This window comes from Chrysemys picta, chromosome 4 (genome assembly GCF_011386835.1).
Source record: "Chrysemys picta bellii isolate R12L10 chromosome 4, ASM1138683v2, whole genome shotgun sequence".
Classification (NCBI taxonomy): Eukaryota; Metazoa; Chordata; order Testudines; family Emydidae; genus Chrysemys; species Chrysemys picta.
In genome coordinates this window covers 3,260,806-3,280,251 of record NC_088794.1, presented here as the reverse complement: position 1 = coordinate 3,280,251, position 19,446 = coordinate 3,260,806, and the positions used below count along the sequence as shown (strand labels likewise).

General features: G+C 54.4%; 1 protein-coding gene across 2 annotated transcripts; it reads right to left on the bottom strand.

Annotated features, from left to right (window-relative positions):
• Positions 1–1,105: 1,105 nt before the first annotated feature.
• On the bottom strand, positions 1,106–13,989 carry LOC135983291 (RING finger protein 112-like). Of its 2 annotated transcripts, XR_010600868.1 has the most exons (15): positions 13,863–13,989; positions 13,181–13,287; positions 12,684–12,999; positions 11,977–12,192; positions 11,201–11,338; positions 10,922–11,026; positions 10,788–10,838; positions 9,282–9,338; positions 9,051–9,137; positions 8,757–8,886; positions 8,505–8,635; positions 7,784–7,837; positions 6,997–7,071; positions 3,082–6,294; positions 1,106–2,600 (listed from the first exon to the last, which is right to left on the bottom strand). XR_010600868.1 is itself a non-coding variant. In XM_065594135.1 (14 exons), the coding sequence occupies exons 2-14, from the start codon at positions 13,201–13,203 to the stop codon at positions 5,785–5,787; spliced, it is 1,893 nt and encodes a 630-aa protein (XP_065450207.1). In that variant the 5' UTR covers positions 13,204–13,287; positions 13,863–13,989; the 3' UTR covers positions 1,108–5,784. The 2 variants fall into 2 exon arrangements, 1 of the variants encoding a protein (XP_065450207.1); XM_065594135.1 differs by having other exon boundaries at positions 1,108–6,294.
• Positions 13,990–19,446: the final 5,457 nt, after the last annotated feature.

Here is a 19,446-nt window from a genome sequence, read left to right as displayed (position 1 = left end):
AGTGTTTGGGAAATCTGCTTAGGAACAAGAGCTGGTGCATGTCCTCTCTGCATTGAGGGAGGGGTGGACTGGTTATAAACTTACAATGGTCAGGGCAAGATGGTACAGCCCTGGGGTTGTAGGCTGGGGAACTGGGGGGAATTGGCTGGAACCTCTTTATTGTTAGTTCCTGAGTGAACTGGGAGAAGCATCCCTATAACTCAGCAGGGTGTGCCCTTGCCTGTGGAAACACCGTATGTGACAGAGGTTTGTGGCTTAGCAACAGCATCAGTGTGAGAGAAAGCCCCACTTGGAGGGACTCAGTGGTACCCCAGTTCCAGGTTACATTCGAGGCACCCTCTCACACCAGGTGCTCTGCAAACCCCTCTGTATCCCACTGCAGGCTGGCCATTTACACACCTGATTCCATTACACTCCAGTGCCCAGTCACCTGCCTTCGGCACACCCGCAATATGCGCCAATCTGCTGCCTCCATGGAAACAGAGCTCCACTGCTCCACTTCAGTTCCATGCTCCCTGCACACCTCGTCCTCAGGCAGGTTTTGTAAGGAGCTGGGGACTAGAACCCAGGTCTGCAGAGCCTGGGGCAGCTGATATTCCCACAGTGCCACCGGGGGCCAGGCGGAGGCATAGCCAGGAAGCACTGTGGGAAATTGGCACCACAGGAAGTGCCACCCACAAGACCCAGCGTGACAGTACCCTGCCGCCCTCTGATTGGCCAGCTGCCCCTACTTAACCTGCAGGGGAGGGCCAGGAAATTGGCTGGGCAACCACAGACCTTCACCTGCTGCAATGCCAGAGTCCAGTATGTCTCCCGCTCTCCGGTCTCTGACTCCAGCCTGACTCTGAGCCCGACTCCAGTCTACAGGACCTGGCCGTGTGATTCCTCCAACTCCTGAATGGCGACACCCGTCCCTGGTGGGCAGGCCTCAGCCCCGCTGTGACAGCTAGGCCAAACCACCTATGCCCCTGTCTGGGTTCACATCCACACACTGAACTCTGGGGTACAGATGTGGGGACCTGCATGAAAGACCCCCTAAGCTTATCTTCTACCAGCTTAGGTTAAAAACTTCCCCAAGGCACAAATTCCTTTCCTTGTCCTTGGACGGTATTGCTGCCACCACGAAGTGATTTACACAAAAATTCAGGGGTCAGTTGGAATCCCTATTTCCCCAAAATATCCCCCCAAGCCTCTTCACCCCCTTTCCTGGGGAGACTTGAGAATAAAATACCAACCAATTGCTTTAGCAATGTGAGCACAGACCAGACCCTTTGGCTTCAGGACACTGAAAATCAATCGGGTTCTTAAAAGAAGAACTTTATTTATAAAGAAAAAAAATCACACCTGCAAAATCAGGATGGAAGGTAACTTTACAGGGTAATAAAAAGATTTAAAAGACAGAGGATTCCCCTCTGGACTCAGTTTCACAGTCACAAAAAGAGTAATAAAACTACCTCTGTAGCACAGGAAAATTCACAAGCTAGACCAAAGATAACCGAATGCATTTCCTTCCCTTGCTTACAATTTCTGTGGATTTAGATGGATTATTCCAGGTATATTTTCAGGAGATGTTGTACCCGCTTGGCTTCTCCATCCATCCAGAGAAGGAACAACAACAACAAACAAATCCTCCGCCAGATTTGAAAGTATTTTCTTTTCTTATTGGTCCTTCTGGTCAGGTGCCGACTAGGTTATTTGAACTACTTAATCCCTTACAGGTAAGGCAATTCAGTACAGTTGCCAAGGGTACATAAATCCCCCCTATTCATGACAGTCCCCCTGTCCCTTACAGGTTTACAATCAGATCAAATTGAAGTTCATTTAACAGAGCCTCAGATAGAGATTCAAATAAAAAGCAAGGAACAGGCTTTGGAAACCTGAGGTTACAGGTAAAAGGAAAACATCAGATGCCGTCTAGATCCCGTCCTTGCTAACAGATTCCTTTCCTGTCTGCTGAGGTGTTTCTCTCCCGCTGGTTGGTTCTCACAGCGCTTGTCCAGTCTGGGATCCCTTGTTCCCCCCACTGGCAGAGTCACTCCTCTGTAATGGGCCATTTCTTCTGCTCTGATCCAGGCACAAGCTATTATCTCTGAGCCCAGGGGCCCCCTTGCCTGAGCATTCCCTTGGGGTCGGTTTGTCTCTGTAGATGGCCAGCCTGCATCTCGTCCAGCCAGCAGACAGAGGCTGCCTCCACGGATGTGCATTGTTCTCACATTGACCGGGTTGGCTCCCAGCCTCCCCCCGCCTCAGGATTGACTCCCAGAAGATTCAGAACTCAATGTCCTACCTGGGACCTGGCTCTAAAACCGTTGCTCATACAAACATCTGGCAACAACCGTGACAAGCAGCTGCTTCCCAGCATTCAGCAGAGCCCACACATGACCCCCTTCGGTGAAATATTGAGAAGAAGGCCGGACACAGGGGCCATATGCCCACATCTGTGCTACAATATTGAATCAAGTTCATGGTCTCAGGCTTATCTTCAAGGCACTTCATGTCCTGGGTCCACTGTGTCTGAAAGAGCTGAGAGATCCAGGATGAAGACCATGGTTGACCTGCTGGTCCAATGGAGTTCTCGACAATAAGGGTGAAGCTCATCGCTGTGGGAGACAGACGTTTCTCCGGGGCCTGGTCCAGATGGTGGAATGACCTCCCCCAGGATCTAAGGACCATCCCAAACCTCCCTACCTTCCGCTTCGAGAGTTGGGTGCCTTTTTAGAGGTTGGGGCAAAGGCAGGGGTTGGATGTTAGATGGGTTAGTGGCAGGGTTGGAGGGTGGGAGTTAGAGGTAGGGTTAAAGGTGAGGGTTAGATTTATGGGTTAGATATGGGGGCTGCTTGGGTTAGGCAGGGTTAGGGTTCATGGCCAGATGGCCAGACCAGCTACTCTGAGGTGTATATCACAGGCCCCCCAACACCCCCCAGACGCCCCCACACCAAGCCAACAGCTAGAATTAGACCCAAGCATTACAGCCCTCAGGAGACTGACTGGCTTGTGCCACGGGCAGAGAACAGGAGAGGCTGAGGTGCACCATGACCACGGCCCCTGCAAAGGCAGGGAATTGATTTAAGTGACACATACCCAGTCGGGGGTTAAGGTTATGAGGCGCTGTTAAGGGTTAGGGTTTCCTCTGCAGCTGGGATCAGGGTTCTCTCATGCCAGGCACCAGACAGACCCTATGAGAACCACAGTTACTTTACGGGAAGCTAATGGCTTTCCTCAGCGGCTTGGCTGGTACCAGCCAAAGATTCTCTATGGTTCTGGCCCAAGTTGCTGATTGAAAGAAAAAAAAAAAAAAAGACCCAGTGTGCTTTCTAGCCATTTTGTTACAAGTAAAACAACCCTGAATACAAAATCAAGAAAACAGATCGCTAAGACCAAGCCAACACAAACTCTACCCAACTGACTCGGCCATTCTCCAGTTGAGGTGAAAATAAGATCAAGTAATCAAATTAGCAGCAGCAATATTAGAATCAAGTCATCAACGCAGACAAATCACTAAAGACAAGAGTGTGATGGGGAGTAAAAATGGGAAATGTCATGTTGGGTGTATTAACTGGAAGGTCGTATGTGAGACACGGGAGGTAACTGTCCCACTCTACTCAGCACTGGTGAGGCTTCGGCTCACATCCTATTTCCAGTTTTCATCACTGCATTTCCTTGAATCTATTTCCCCATGTTAAGTATCCTCACACCTTCTTCTCAAACTGTCTTAAATGGGCTATCTTGATGATCACTACAAAGGTTATTTTCTCCTGCTGACAATAGCTCATCTTAATTAATTAGCCTCTTAGAGTTGGTAGGACAACTCCCACCTTTTCACGTTCTCTGTATGTTTATAGATCTCCTCACTATATGTTCCATTCTATGCATCCGATGAAGTAGACTGTAGCCCACGAAAGCTTATGCTCAAATAAATTTGTTAGTCTCTAAGGTGCCACAAGTACTCCTGTTCGTTTAATGGCTAATCTGTTTCCCCTTCTGTGTCCGCCCCCCCCCCCTCCCCGCAACCACAGGAATACACGTTAACAAAGCACTTCCGATTAGCAGCAGCTGTATCTTCCCCTAACCAAATTACAGCTGATGGTTTCTGTGGAGACTTGTCCCAAAACTAGGAACTCGCCATTCAAGGTTTGATGAGTCAAAACTTCACAGTTATTTACATCTGGGAGATTACTCTTTAGCACTCCCCAGGGCGGTTATTTACAGGTGCTCACAGACACACACACGCACTCATCCGTACATTGACACCCTAACCCAGTGCCCCAAATACCTTACCTCCTGTTTCGCACAAAGGAAATTGCTTAAATGCCTCCATTGCTCTGAGACTGTCCTGCACCCAGGACCCGTTGACTGGCCACCTTCCAGCAGAACCACTTTACAGTCCATAGTCTCAAGTGACTTCTGCTTTCTCTTGCTCTGTCCCGAGAGGTGCAGCCTCTGAAAACCCGCAGCCCTGATATCAGGTTTCCAAGGAGTTCTTAGGGAGATAGGACTCAAAGAGCAGGTTAAGGGGTGACTAGATCCCAGTCCATACGTACCCATCCGGGGAACAAATATTTGACAATAGGTCCTTCGGTCTAGCACAGAAAAGTCTAGACTAAACTCAGACTGGAAGTAAGGCAGACATTTTTAACAGTGAGAACAATTGGAACAGATTCTCCATCACTGGACATTGTTATCCAGGCCCTGGAATCTGTGAGGGGAAGGGGCGCTCCCGACTCACCAAGCCCAGGCCAGGATGGAGCTGACCCCCTACCTCACGCTAGAGCGTCTATCGGATCATAGGCGCCAGCGGAGGCTGGCGTGGAACAGCTGGAGAGTCCCGCTAGCCCGAGCCCCCATTGGTTGGAAATCCCCAAGCCCAAGTCCTGGCCTTTCACGAGCACTGAAGGGTGGGAGCTGAGACTTCCTGTGGAGTTGGCCAGATGGTGTCCAGTGCTCGGCGTGCATTGATGCGTGTGGAACTGATTCCCTTTAGCTTCGGATGGTTTTATAGCCCTCCCCCGGAATAAAGAATGATGCTGGTTTCTTGGATAGTGTTTTCTCTCAGTAGAGCTCAAACCCCTCACCATCTTTCAGTGCATTATTACCCTCATTATACAGATGGGAAACTGAGGCATGGAAAAACTAAGTGACTTGGCCAAAGTCAGAGAGGAAGTCCATGGTAGAGCAAGAAACCCACGTCTCCCTGTGCTGTCTCCCCTGGACACGTCTTCCCGCTCAGAGGGGCGACTGGAGATCTATCCCCCAGGAGCGGACCACAGGACTGTTCATGTAGGAAGTAAGCCAGGCACCCGTTGTCACCCCCAGTGGGTGATCTCGGGACAGGACCGTCGGCCGGGCATTTCCAAGCGCTTCGTGTTGCAGCCGGAGTGGCCCTGCAATGTCAGAGGAAGGCAGAGCGAGGATTGAGGGCTGGAAGTTAAAGTCAGACAAACTCCAATCGGAAATGAGGCACCGGATTTTTCACAGCGTGGGTGATTCACCAGTGGGAAAGCGGTGGGGTCTCCATCTCTTCTGTCTTCCGAGCCAGACTGGCCGCCCTTCCGGGAGATGATTTAGTCTAATGGGAGATATCGGGCCCAACGCAGGGGGAAGTGGGCGGCGTTCTGCAGCCTGGGTGGCACAACAGGTCAGATGAGAGGATCTAAATGTCCCTTCTTAGAATCTGTGGGTGATGGCTCCCCGCTCTGGGGTGGCTTCTGGGGGATGTATCTGGGCTATGCTGCAGCCCCGTCACCCCATTCGTCAGTCCAGATTGGGGGGAGGGGGAGACACCGATCAGATCAGAGGTTTGTCATCGGATAGATCCTCAGTGCCATCCCCCTCCTCCCTCCCACCACCAGCGGCCTCAGCCCTCTGCCTATCCCTCCGGGCGACATTCCCACCCACGCCCCCGCCCACGCCCCCACCCACGATGATACCGGCCGCGGCGCCCGTCCCAGCCCCAATGGCCACAGCCACCTCGGCGGCGATGGCAGCAGCGGCAATCCCGGCACCGATCCCGGCACCGACAGCTCCGCCCACCGGGGCCAGAGCCAGCGCCCCCGCACCCACGCCTGCCAAAATGGCGAATTTCTTGAAGCGCTTCCCGTAGATCTCCAGGAAGGTCTCAGCCTCCTGTGTCAGCTCCTCCTCCAGCTCTGTCAGCCGGGCCTCTTTCTCCAGCGCCGGCTCCCGCATGTCGGTCCGGCACCGCCACAGCAAGTGCCCGCGCCGCTCCGCCAACAGCTCCACCATCTTGCTCGGCCGCACCTTCAGGCAGTCGATCATGTTCCGGGAGTCGCCGTCCTGCGCCCGCCGGGAGAGGAGACGGCCAAGAGCATTAGAATGGGAAAGCGCAGCACAGACCCCACCCACCCGACCGAGATGGGGGCCCGCCTCGCGCCAGGCACAGCACACACCGGGACTGAGATGGGGGCCCCCCTCACACCAGGCACAACACAGACCTGGGCTGAGGTTCCCCCCTCGCGCTGGCCGCGGCACAGACCCAGCCTGACATGGCCCCCCCCCGCCCACGCCGGGCACGGCATAGACCCAGACTGACATGGTGGGCCCCCCTCACGCTGGGTCCGGCACACAAACTCAGTGAGAGACCATCCCTGCCCCAAAAAGCTCACAGGCTAAAACCCCCGAATGCAGGATCATTCTCCCCCTTTGCTAGATGGGGAAACTGAGGTCCAGAGAGACTCTGTGACTCACCCAGTGGAGTCTGCAGCATTGCAGTGGACAAAATCCAGGAGTTCCTAGTCCTGGTCCAGTCCATTAACCACCTGGGCCATGACTCCTCCACTACTGCAGAAGGCCACAGGGTAAACGTATCCGCCCCCACAACCCTGGTGCAGGAGTTTGAGCCTCTCATCTCCAGCTCCCAGGGTGGCTATAGCGATACGAGGTCCCGTCTCCTACCCCCAAGCCCACAGCCAGTGGCATTCGCTGGGATGGTTCCCTGGGGTTCCCCTGGCTGGGGCACAGACACGCCCCCAGACTCACCTTCTCCTTCAGGAAAAGAGCGTGGTCTGCGCTGGCCCTGTCCAGGACTCTCTGGTTGTGGAAGGTGATGGCCATCTGCACAGGGAGGACATGGCTGGGGTCAGCCACAGTTTATGGGGCCCTGTCTCCACCTAGCGACTGCAGTTTCCACCACAGCAACCTCATCTAACAGAGCGACGTCACTAGCCAGTGTGAAACTACAACTCCCATGAGCCACTGTGGCAGCTCTGCCTGACGCCAGGCACCCAAACTACAAGCCCCATGATGCTCCACAGCCACGGACTCCCATGATGCATCATCTCCCTCCTCTGTGGTGCATCATGGGAGCTGAAGTCTGACCAGAATTGATTTATGGGAAGAAAAGGGAGCATGCAGAGCCAAGCTATAATTCCCATGAGACACCACAGTGGCATTTCCAAATCGAAGTATTTCGGCTTTTGATATTTCGCCGATAACTAAAATTTAGCTGCGTGGGGAAAAAAAACAAACATACTCCTGAGATGCAGCCACCTCTGGGTCGGAGCATCTGGGAACAGCCACACACAACACTGCAGAGGGATGGCTCACCCAGTGCCGAGATGCAGCCACTTCTGGGGTGGGGCAGCTGGGGAATAGCCTCACAGCAACCCCACACGGGGATGACTTGCCAGACATGAGATGCAGCCACCTTTCGGGCAAGGCAGCAGCAGTAAGACAAAAGTAGGAAGCAGTTTTACATCGGAAGTGAATTCAGGAGGCGGGACACACCCCTAGATCAGGTCAGAGGCAGAGACAGCAGAGAAGGTACCTGAGCGGGAGAGGAGAAGCCACAGTGATGTTTCTTCATCAGATCAGAGAATTTCTGCAAAGAAAGCACAAGAAATCACAATACAGACTCCACAGGGCTTAGAAAACCATGAACATGGGGATGGTTCGCCCGGCACTGAGATACAGCCACCTCTGGGGCAGGGCAGCTGGGGAACGGCCATAAGACAACGGTGGGAATCAGTTTGGCGGGGAAATGAAGAAGTTCCCTGGATGATGTAGGAAGGCTCAGTAGAACCATCCAAGCTGGGATTCTGCTAGGATATAAATACAACCCTAATTCTTAATTAACAGAAATTCAGCAAAAAGGGCTAAGCCCACTCCCCACAGGACAGCGCCCCCTAGTGCCACCAGGGGTACTGGGTACAGCCCTGACTGCTGGGGAGAGCGTCCCTACAGAACCCCCACCCCGCTCCCTGCAGCGCAGCCCCCTTAGTGCCACCAGGGGTACTGGGTACAGCCCTGACTGCTGGGGAGAGCGTCCCTACAGAACCCCCACCCCACTCCCTGCAGCACAGCGCCCCCTAGTGCCACCAGGGGTACTGGGGACAGCCCTGACTGCTGGGGAGAGCGTCCCTACAGAACCCCACCCCGCTCCCTGCAGCGCAGCCCCCTTAGCGCCACATGGGGGCATGGGGCCAGCACTGCCAGCCAGGGTAGAGCGCCCCCTACTGAGACCCCATCCCCAGCTGGCCAGTCCCCACCTTTATGCGAGCAGCAAGCTGTGTCCCGGTCAGCAGCGCCCCATGCCGGTCTCTCCACGCGTGTTGACCGGCCGAGCCCACCAGGGTGGTGACATACTCCCTCAGGCTGTCCCGGAAATCCTCATCCATGTCTGCGAAGGGGAGGGACATGGCAATGAACCCGGAGCCAGAGCATCCCCCCACGGCCCGTTGCTGGCAGAGACGGAGACTCCCCGTCGCACAGGCTCAGAGCCGCTGTCCCGCGTCCGTTACCTCTCAGGCTTCCCTGGCTCCCAGTCATGATCCGCTTGCCAGGGAAGGGCATCAGGTAACAGCGGCTGCTGCTTCTCCTCAGCGCTTCCAGGGCCTTGGGGTGTTTGCAAGGGGACCTCGCTGCCAGCATCTGTCAGAGCCAGGGGAAATCAGCAAAGTGAGACATCAACAGAGGGAAATACCCTGGGACCCATTCCAGGCTCCTTAGAGCCAGCCAGGCCTTTGCCCTGGGGCCGGATCAGAGCCAACACCCTCCAGAGGGGAAAGGCCCCACGTCCCATTCCCCACACTCACCTGTCGGACGTCTCTCAGATGCTCCTTCCCACCGTCACTTCCAAGGACCGTGGAGTTGCTCCAATCCCGCACCAGCAGGTCTAGGTGCTGCAGGGGAGATGGGACGATGTCAGGAGGGGAAGGCTGAACCCCTCGGGTGTGGGGCAGGGGGTGGCTGGGGCAGGAACATCCCATGCAGTGGGGTGAGAGGGTTGCATGGGGCAGGGTGCGGGGTGGGAAATGTAATCTCACCTGAATGGACTCCAGCCCGTATTCCTTTCCCACCTCTTCGGCCACGTGCAGAAACATCTGCAGAGCAGAGAGAGCAGGGGGGTGAGTCTGGGGCTGGGATCTCTGGGGCGGGGAGGCAGTGTGTGCCCTGGGGGTGTGTGGGAGTGGAAATCCTACCAACAAATAGCCCCCCCACACACACACACACACACACACACAAGTTGCAGCTCCAGCTTGGTCTCGGTCTGTTACCAGGGTCCCACGGCTTTCCCCCTGTGGTGCAGAGACACCTAGTGGCCAAAGAGCAGAACTGCGGGTCAAGGTTCCCCGCTCCCCTGCCCCATGCCAGGGGCTCTGCTTGCCCACCATGCCCACCAACGGTAGGAACAGAATAGAGCAAGATACCAAATACTGAGACGTTCCCAGAGTCCTGGCAACACCCATGTTCTCAGTAAGCCTGGAGCTCAGGCAGGGGCGAGCTCCAGCCCCTGCACCAGCACAGAAGCTGGGCCCTGCTGGATACAGCCCCAAGACTCCTGGGTTCTCTCCCCAGCTCTGGGAGGGGATCAGGGTCTAGTGGGTTCTATCTCTGGCTGTTCCACAGACTCCCCATTGACCTCAGCAAGTCACTGATTCTCTCTGGGCCTCAGTTTCCCCAGCTGTAGAATGGGCGGGCTACCCCATTGGGGCTGTGTCATGAACATACAGCTAAGGGAAGCATAAAATCCCTCCTTTACCTCTAAAGGGTTAAGAAGCTCAAATAACCTGGTTGGCACCTGACCAAAAGGACCAATAAGGGGAGAAGATACTTTCAAATCTGTGGGGGAAGGTTTTTGTTTTGTCTCTCTCTGTGTGTTCTCTCCAGGTCAGTGAGGAATCAGGACAGGAAAAATACATCTCCTAAAGCCATACCTGAACTAAGCATCTAAGATTACAAATTGTAAGTAATAGGAAGGAAATGCGTTAGATTATCTTTTGTTTTAGCTTGTGAATTGCCCCTATGCTAAGAGGGAGGTTTATTTCTGGTTTTTTGTAACTTTAAAGTTTTGCCTAGAGGGGAAATCCTCTGTGTTTTGAATCTTATTACCCTGTAAAATTACTTTCTGTCCTGATTTTACAGAGGTGCTTCTTTTACTTTTTTCTTTATAACAAAGTTCTGTTTTTTCAAGTGTCCTAAAAACCCAAGGGTCTGGTCTGTGCTCACCTTGTTAACCTATTCGGTTGGTATATGATTCTCAAGCCTCTCCAGGAAGGGGGATGAAGGGGCTTGGGGGGATATTCTGGGGAAACAGGAACTCCAAGTGGTCCTTTTCCTTAATCTTTGTGTAACTCACTTGGTGGTGGCAGCAATACCCATCCAAAGACAAGGAAGGAGTTGTGCCTTGGGGAAGTTTTTAACCTAAGCTAGTAGAAATAAGCTTAGGGGGGTCTTTCATGCGGGTCCCCACAGCTGTACCCCAGAGTGGAGAGGGAACCCTGAGAGGCTGTCTGAGAACGGCGCCACATCCTGCCCTCTCCCTGCTTCACCTCCAGATATGCTAGATCAGGGTCCTTTATCTGGCTGGAAACATTCAGGATCTGCAAGTAATCAGAGAGGACAGGGTTAGATACAGAAACCAGCACGACCCTCCCCCCACAGCACAGCGCCCCCTAGTGCCAACCTGGTAGGAGCCAAGCAGCATGGAGAGGGCGGAGAGTTTGACGCTGGTCTCTGTGTCTCTGACAATGTCCATGGAGCCCTCTGTGTCGACCAGCAGCACGGCCACCTGGGGGGAGCCACAGGCCGGGGTCACAAGTGAGTTCCCCATTCTGTCCCCCGGATGCCCCAGCACTGGGTTCCCTGCCTCCCCTCCCAGGCCTCTGTCGGCTCTGCTCCCCCAAGTAGAGATCTGCTGGGGTCACTCATCCCCCCACCCCATTTTCCCGCCCTTCCCACTCACCTTCCCCCACTCGGTGGGGACCCAGAAGGGCTGACTCCACGCCCACACCCCCTTGGTGACGCTGCGGGCGCCAACTTGCCACTCGAACCCCTCCAAGGGCTCCTCCTCTCGGCCCATCCAGGATCCGTCCTTCACTTCCTGGGGGGGAGGGAGACACAGGGGGAGGGACAATTAATGCAGGGGGGCAGGGGGACTGTGGGTATTTTATTAGCAGGCAGGTAGTGTGGGGACCGGCGCGTTGGAAACATCTGGCCCAGGGTGGGACTGGCAGACTCAGGCTGAGACAGACACACAGACAAGCTCGGTGAGGTCTAAACAAACACTCTTGACACAGACACACAGACGAGGGTCTAGACGGACACACAGACGAGGGTCTAGACGGACACACAGCTCCCCACTCCCCTGACACAGCTGACCGGATGTGGCCAGGGGACAAAGGTCACAGATCTGTGCTGGTCTGAGCCCCACCAGCAGGGGGCAGCAGTTCATACCACTGGTCGGACAGCATGAGATGGGGAGGGGTGAGGTACCAGCCACCCTAGGGCTCCCATCCCCATGCACTGCCCTGTGGGAGGGGAGTGGGGTCTAGTGGGTTAGGGCAGCGGGGGCCGGAAGCCAGGATTCCTGGGTTCTATCTGAGCTCTGGGAAGGGAGTGGGGTCTAGTGGGTTAGAGCAGGGGGAGCTGAGAGCCCGGACTCCTGGGTTCTCTCCCCAGCTCTGGGAGGGGATCAGGGCTGCACTCACTCACACACACTGCACTCCCATTCACACTCACCGGGCTCCGGAGCCGGCGCAGCAGGTAGTTCAGCAGGAAGGATTTGCCCCGGCGCTGCTCCCCGATGATGGACACCAGGCAGACGGGGGCGTTCCCCACCCCACCCTGCTCCAGGCAGCGGCTCAGGGCCTCCTCGTCCAGGGTCAGGCCCCCTTTGTCATCCAGACGCACCAGCTGCACCGGGCGCCCTGATCCCAGCTGAGCCCCCAGCCCCTGCTGCAGGGACAGAGCAGGGTCAGAGCTGGGACCCCACCTCTGAGATGGTGAGTCCCCTGTGCCCTGGATCAGAGCCCAGTACCCCATTCCCATCCCCTGAACCAACCAGTCCCGCCCTGGGCCAGATCCAAGCCAGTGCCCCCTAGAGGGGAAAGGCCCCATGTCCCATCCTCTCCCCCCCACACCCAACCTTCCAGCCAGCTAGCCCCCCCACTGGGGTCCCCTGTATGGAGTCACAGGCTGTTTGCTTGGGGGTTAATTTCTTATCAGGAGGTCTGAGCCCTGAGGTCCAGCTCCCCTCTTATCAGCCCAGGGACCTGACCAGTTGCTAAAGGGACACAGGAATCCCGTTAGCCGGCCTTCCCTCTGACCCCAGGGCCCCAGCGTGGAGTTAGGAGACACTGTGCTGCAGGGAGTGGCCGTGCAGCTGTTCCCTGGCTGCCCCACCCCAGAGGTGGCTGCATCTCTGGACCAGCCATGGCTGCCCCCACCTCAGGGCTCACTGTCCCTGTTGCTGTCAGCGTCTCTTCGCGTGGCAGGTCTCTGATTTTCTCCACCAGGCTTTTGACGCGTGTGTCTGGGATCATCCTGTCCCTGGAGCAGGGAGCTCGGCACTCGGGGCACTGGGATCCCCAGGCTGAGACCCCGCTCCAGTGAGCAGAGAGGCAGCCCCGGCAGAAGTTGTGGCCGCACTCGATGGAGACGGGGTTGTCCAAGATGTCCAGGCAGATGGAGCAGGTGACGTCCTCCTGGAGTCGCTTCACCATCCCCTCTGGAGTTGGCTTTGAGGAGGGGGGTGGGATTGGCCTGGGAGACACACAGCAGGGGGCCTGTGAGCCAGGACTCCTGGGTTCTATCCCAGCTCTAGGACGGGAGGGGAGGGGAGTCTAGGAGGTAGAGCACGAGGGGCTGGGAGCCAGGATTTGTGGACTCTAGCCCCAGCTCTGGAGAAGGTTACACCTGAATTGGGTGGGACTGGAGCACTTACCCTTTATTATTTGCATTTCCCATAACGCAGCAGGTGACAGTCTGGGCTCCAGTTGCCCGAACTCCCCTCCTCCTGGGCTCGGGCTAAAGCCAAACTCTGCTGGAGAACTGAGACAACAGGACATGAATGGATTAACCCCCTCACACCCCCTGTGCTCAAACAGGAGGGCTGGCAGAGGGGGAAACTGTTTAGGTCTGGAAAGCTGTAATACTAGGGAGCCCGGACCCCTGGGTTCTCTCCCCAGCTCTGGGAGGGGAGGGGGTTAGAACAGGGAGGGAGGGGAGCTGAGAGCTGGAACCCCTGGGCTCTGGGTGCAGTGGGGCTGTGGCATGAGGCGCTGGCCAAAGAGGGTTTGCTCATTTCTTGGGGTGCTAGTGGGGATGGGGGGTGTCCCCAGCACTGGGGAACTCAGAGCTCAAGATGTGGAGCGGGGCTGCGCTGGTTGGGCTGGGGCCGGGACCAAGCCACAGTCTGGGGAGTGGCTGGGAAGTCCCTTAGGTGCCTCCCAGAGGCTACTGGTGTCCCTGGTTTGAAACCAGCAATTCAAACCTCAGGTGGGTTGTCTGGGTGGGCAGAAGAGAGGGGAGGGGGCAGGGTACGACTGTCCCCGCTGGAAGGGGGATAGACTGGAAGGGATAATTCTGCCCCCAGGAATTGTAGTTCCCTCCCCCCCATCCATTACCTGTCCCACAGCTCGCTCTGTCAGTGTCCAAGTACAATTTTCTGCTGGAGAAATGAAAGTAAAACATAAGGTCGTTTCTATTTCCTCCTGCCCGGCAGTGGGGCTCTGACACCAAAGGAGATTGGCTACCAGGGCGTGGGAGGGGTGTAGCTGGAGGGGAGGATATTAATAGCCACTGGTAGATGGGGCTGGGAGGGGAGCCAGGACTCCTGGGTTCTCTCCCTAGCTCTGGGAGGGGAGTGGGGTCTAGTGGCTAGAGCGGGAATGCCTGGGAGCCAGGACTCCTGGGTTCTCTCCCTAGCTCTGGGAGGGGAGTGGGGTCTAGTGGTTAGAGCGGGAACGGCGGGAGCCAGGACTCCTGGGTTCTGTCCCCAGCTCTGGGAGGGAAGTGGACTCTAGTGGTTAGAGCGGGGAGGGCTGGGAGCCAGGACTCCTGGGTTCTATCCAGGCTCTGGGAGGGGAGTGAGGTCTAGGGGTTAGAACAGGAGGGACGGGGGGCCAGGACTCCTGGGTTCTGTCCCCAGCTCTGGGAGGGAAGTGAGGTCTAGTGGGTTGGGGGGAGGGCCTAGCAGGGCTCAGTGTAGACATAAATCTCTTTTCTGCACACTCCCTTCTCCCATGTCCCAGGACAAACCCGTTCAGGTGCCAGCGAGGGACGGCTGCAGGCTCTGGCTGTGTTCAGCCTGGGGAAGAGAAGGCTGAGCTGGGACGGGAGAACACGGGTCACTCTGGGGAGCGGTTGTGCTCCGTGTCCAGCGAAGGGGGGACCAGAAGGAAGCAGCTTGGCTTGCAGCAAGGGGCTGGGAATTAGGAAAAACTTTTCTAACTCTCAGGGTAGCTCCGCTCGGGACCAGGCTTCCAGGGAGGTTGATGGATCCCTGGTAGAGGCCTGCCTGCCCTCAAGGGCACCTCTTCCACACTCCCATGCGCCAGAGTTCTTGTAACCCCAACAAGGCTGGGCCCAGGATTCCTGCGGGGCTCGACCCCCACCCTTGTCATGGTCACTTAGGGCAGGGGCCAGAGTTCCTGGGAGGTTTCATCCCCGGTCACTTAGGAACAGAGCATGAACTTTTCTTAAGTGGCAGAGACATCCCAGGTTACGCAGCAAACCTCTTCCTTTGTACCCCGTTACACCTCACACTGCATGTGCTGGGCATTGCATCACCCCCTAGGGACTGGCTGGGTTACGTTGCAGTCCCTGCACAGTATGCGCTGCCCACGCCGTTCCTATGGACGCTGATTTCTACAGACCTAGTTTATCTTTGCCGTTATTCTCAGTATCAGGGTGTTGCTGCTTATCTTGGCTAGCACAGATACCCTGGCTCCAGCACGCTGCTTCGCAATCCCCTAGTTACAACTCACCCTCCCAGTCCCCTTCCCAGGCACGGCCATTAAGGCACGTTCCTTATGGCAAGCCAGGCCTACGCCAAGGGGTGATCATCCCCTCCCGTCTACTCCCTCCTCTACAGGGGGCAGAATCGAACCCTCCAGTTGATTCCCCCTCTGGGGGCAGGATCGTCCCCTCCAGTTCATTCTCAATGGCTCTGCACCTCTCAGGGGGATGTGGCTGGTTGAGGGGACTATAGGCCAGAGTTGGGGGGCTGGGGGAGGCACCGGCAGTACAGCGGTGTCACGGATCCACAGTATCTGTGCTTTGGCCCCAGTTTTTGAACCATCTCTAGGAGGAACCCATCAGCGTACCAGACCCCCTTGGGGGTCTCAATTTTCCTCCAGGTTGAGCCACACAGCTTCACAGCCTCCTTCGACTGGCAGTTCCCCCCAGCAGCTGCACCTCCAGGTCCCAGAAGAAGACACCAGACTCATACATTTGTTGTAACTCTAAAGTTCATTGCACTTTAGAGATTGCTGCACTGAACCTCACCCAAACCACTTCCTCACAGGACTCACCCTTCAAGCTGCAAAGAAACTGGTTTGGTGTAAATACTTTGTAGCTACATTTGCATGAACTGCAGCGATTATGGATTAAAAGGGTGATACGGGAGTTCGGAGCACCCTGGAGTAGGGGGCACCCCCTTCCCTGGCCAGAGTTGACCATGGAGAGATTGAGATAAACTCCCAGGAACCCCTGAGTTCTGTCCTCCCTGTGCAGTGCAAGTCCTGGTCACATGGAGCCCAGAGGGAAAGTCAAGGGTGGGGCAGGGACTGGGGTGAAGTGAATCGGGGCACGGTTTGGATCCTTTTGTCGCTCAGTTCAGCTGGGATAATGTGTCCATAGAGAAAGCTTCCTACTATGGTGGGACAAATCCCCTGCTTACGTGTGCATGGAGTCCACATTGGTGGCGGAGGACAAGAATCTTGGATTGGAGGGACAAGCTGAGACCCTAAGACTCAGAGAAACTGAGGAGTTCCTAGACCACCCTGTCTGGGAAACACCAGTAGCCCAGGTTTAAGGAAGAAAGGAGCTGGCCACCAAGGAACGGGAGAGAGAGAAAGTCAGAGAGGAGGCCTGGCAGCTCATAACCCCCACAGGCAAGAGGTCCCAGAGGCTTTCTACACAGTTGGAGATAGATGAGAATGGGCAGACGGTGGCTGCCAAAGAGAAGAGGACCGGGAAGAATTGCTCACTGCTAGAAGTTTCAAATCAATTCTAGGTCGTCTATGTGGAAGCTGGGGAAGATACCTCTCGAGATCCCGCTGGTCCAAGGGAACGGAGAGATGGACAAGAAGGCAGCTTGGCCCAAACTTTAAAGAAATCAAGCTCACCCACAAACAGTTCTCCAACTGGCCAAGGCAAGGCCGGATTAACTTTTTGTGGGCCTGGCGCCAAACATATTTGTGGGCCCCCCTAGGGAATGAAGGGGCCAGGGGCAAGAGCACAGCGGGCAGGGTGGATCTGTTTTAAATCGCGATTTAAATCACGTGTCAGGAAGACTCAATTTAATCATGGTTTTCTAGACTTTTATGTTCTTGTTGGTTGTTATAACCGTAATACGTATTCTTCACAACTCCGAGATAGATGTAGGTTTCATTTTTAGAAGGTACACACTATACATTTTTAAACAGTGATTTATTTTGAAAACTTTTCAGATGAGTTTTACAGCGATATCAGAAAACGAATGATTGTTTGGTTATTTCATGTACCAAAGATAATTGAAGCAGATATTTATGAAGTCATTGGGGGGTGCAATATCTCCAGTTCAACAGGATAATCATTAATATTTGGAGGATTTTCTTGCCAGGCTGTATTAGGAGGAGAACATCACCAGACAGACATTTCAATTGTTTTATTTAACTAAAACAACAACATTAAGTATTCTGGCATTTTTTCTTCAGCAGCAAACATATAATATTTTAACAAAAAAAGCATATGTCCCTCGCTTCTCACATTAATCTCCAGACTTCTTCTCCTTGTCCAGATCTATTCCACCCCCAACAATCTTCTATTCATTGAACTTTTTGAAACTTTGCACTTTTAAAGAGAGGTAAGGGATTGACTCTGTGTACACACATTTGTAGAGGGACAATAGCGTTGAGGTCTGTTATGTCTCACCTCTATATATTATTTATTTATTTAAAAACATTTTTGCTGTTAACAAGCATGTTACCTCTGGAGACACAAATGCACATTTTGAGACCTGCAAAACTAAGCATCTCTGCTGGTATCTTCTAGACTGAGCACTGGGTCCCATTGGGTAGGTAGAAAGATTAACCTAAATAATCTCTACAGAAGCCTGTGGAACCCCATAAGATTGGATCCCTAATCCATGAACTATTGGAACTCATTTTCAAAACTTTTCTTAAACATGACATGAATATATTGTATCCTACTATAGAATTAGAATTTATAATCCCTATTCCATGATGAGATATAATGTATCTTAACTAAAACTATCTATTTTATTCTTTTTTTAAAAATGATTGATTGTTATCCCCCCCTGACACGGGGCATGGTGGGGGAGAAGGATTGGTCCCCAGCTGGAGTGAGGCAGGGGCCAGGGGCAAGATGAGCACAGTGGGGCATGGGGGGAAGATTAGTCCCTGATGACTGGGGCAAGGCAGGAACCGGGGGCAGAAGCACAGCGGGGCGGGAGCTAAGGTTGGTCCCTGGAGCAAGGGAGGGGCCGGGGGTAAACTGCAAGTGCAGCAGGGCTGGGGAGGGGGTAAACAGGGTCCACTGAGCCATCCTTGGGTTACTTACTCCTGCTTGGGTGGGTTTTCCTGACAATATATATTTTAAGGGGGTGTGGGTGCTCTGAATAATAACGTGATTATCTCCCACTACCACCGCCCCTACTTCCAGTGCCCATATTACTGCCAGACATTCCCTTTCACATGGGCCAAACTTTTGCTATCGGGACTTTTCTGCAAGGGGTCCGCTTGTAACAACACCACAGCCAAGGCCTCAGGACTGGTGGCGACCCTCACATATATGGACTCGCCAACCTGTACGGGTTGCAGTGTCGCTGCTCGCAACAAAGATTGCTTTAGCTCGCCGAAAGCTGCTTCCTGTTCCGGGCCTCCTTGGAACTGGGCCTCCTTCCTCAACAGGCTATAGAGGGGTTTGGTGATACGTGCATAGGCCCATATGTGGGCTCTTACAAAATTAAAAGCCCCTAATATGGCCTGTAGGCCTCTCAAATCTTGGGGGGCTGGTAAATTCTGCAATGCTGACAATTGTTGTTCACTAATAAACCTTCCTCTTTCTGATAGGGTAACCCCAGGTACTCCACCTGTGGTTGTATTAATTGTGCCTTTTACAGGGACGCCTTCATGCCATACTGTTGAATCACCTCCAGTACTCGTTCAGTCCTCCCTCGGGTATCCGCGTCGTCTATTCCCATTATCAGGATGTCGTCCACATATGAGACCACCCACCCCTTATCCCCTGGAGGGAGATGCTCTAACATTTGAGTCACTACCTTATGCGCAATAGCGGGGGCACTATGAAATCCCCGGCGTACACGGGTCAAGCAATACTGTACCCCATCCACGTGGAATGCGAATCGATCCTGCGATCCTTCCTCGAGTGGGATAGCACAGAAGCAGTTAGACAAGTCCAGTACAGAAAATCTTCTAGCTTCCCTTGTTATGTCTTGTAACACCTGGGTCATGTTCGCGACTATTGGCGCCCACTGGGGGGTCATCGCATTGACTCTCCGATAGTCGACAGTCAGTCTTCATGAGACACCATCAGCTTTCCTCACAGGCCACATCGGGGAGTTAAAGGGGGAAGTTGTTCTTTTCACTACTCCCCTCTGCTACAGGCCGGCGTGCCGCAGTGAGGATAGGATATTGTTTGGGGGGGGGACCGCTGGTCCTTCTATTTTCACTGGTTCCCCAGTCCATTTGACACAGTCCAGCTTGTGGGCCGCCCATGCCTGGGGAAAGTGCTTCCTCCACTCCTCCCTGCTAACCCCGGTCACTACCGCCACCCCCAGCATACTACGCATCAGCAATACAGTATCTCCCTGCCTTACTTCAGGGATCCAGTCTTTCCTTGGGGTCCTCCATAAACCTTTGTTAGCACAATAAACCACTATTCCTCCCTCCCGCAAGCAATCTATGCCCAAAATTGGTTCTGTAGTCGTGGGGCTATAAATCCAGGGCCATCTTCAGGTAAGAT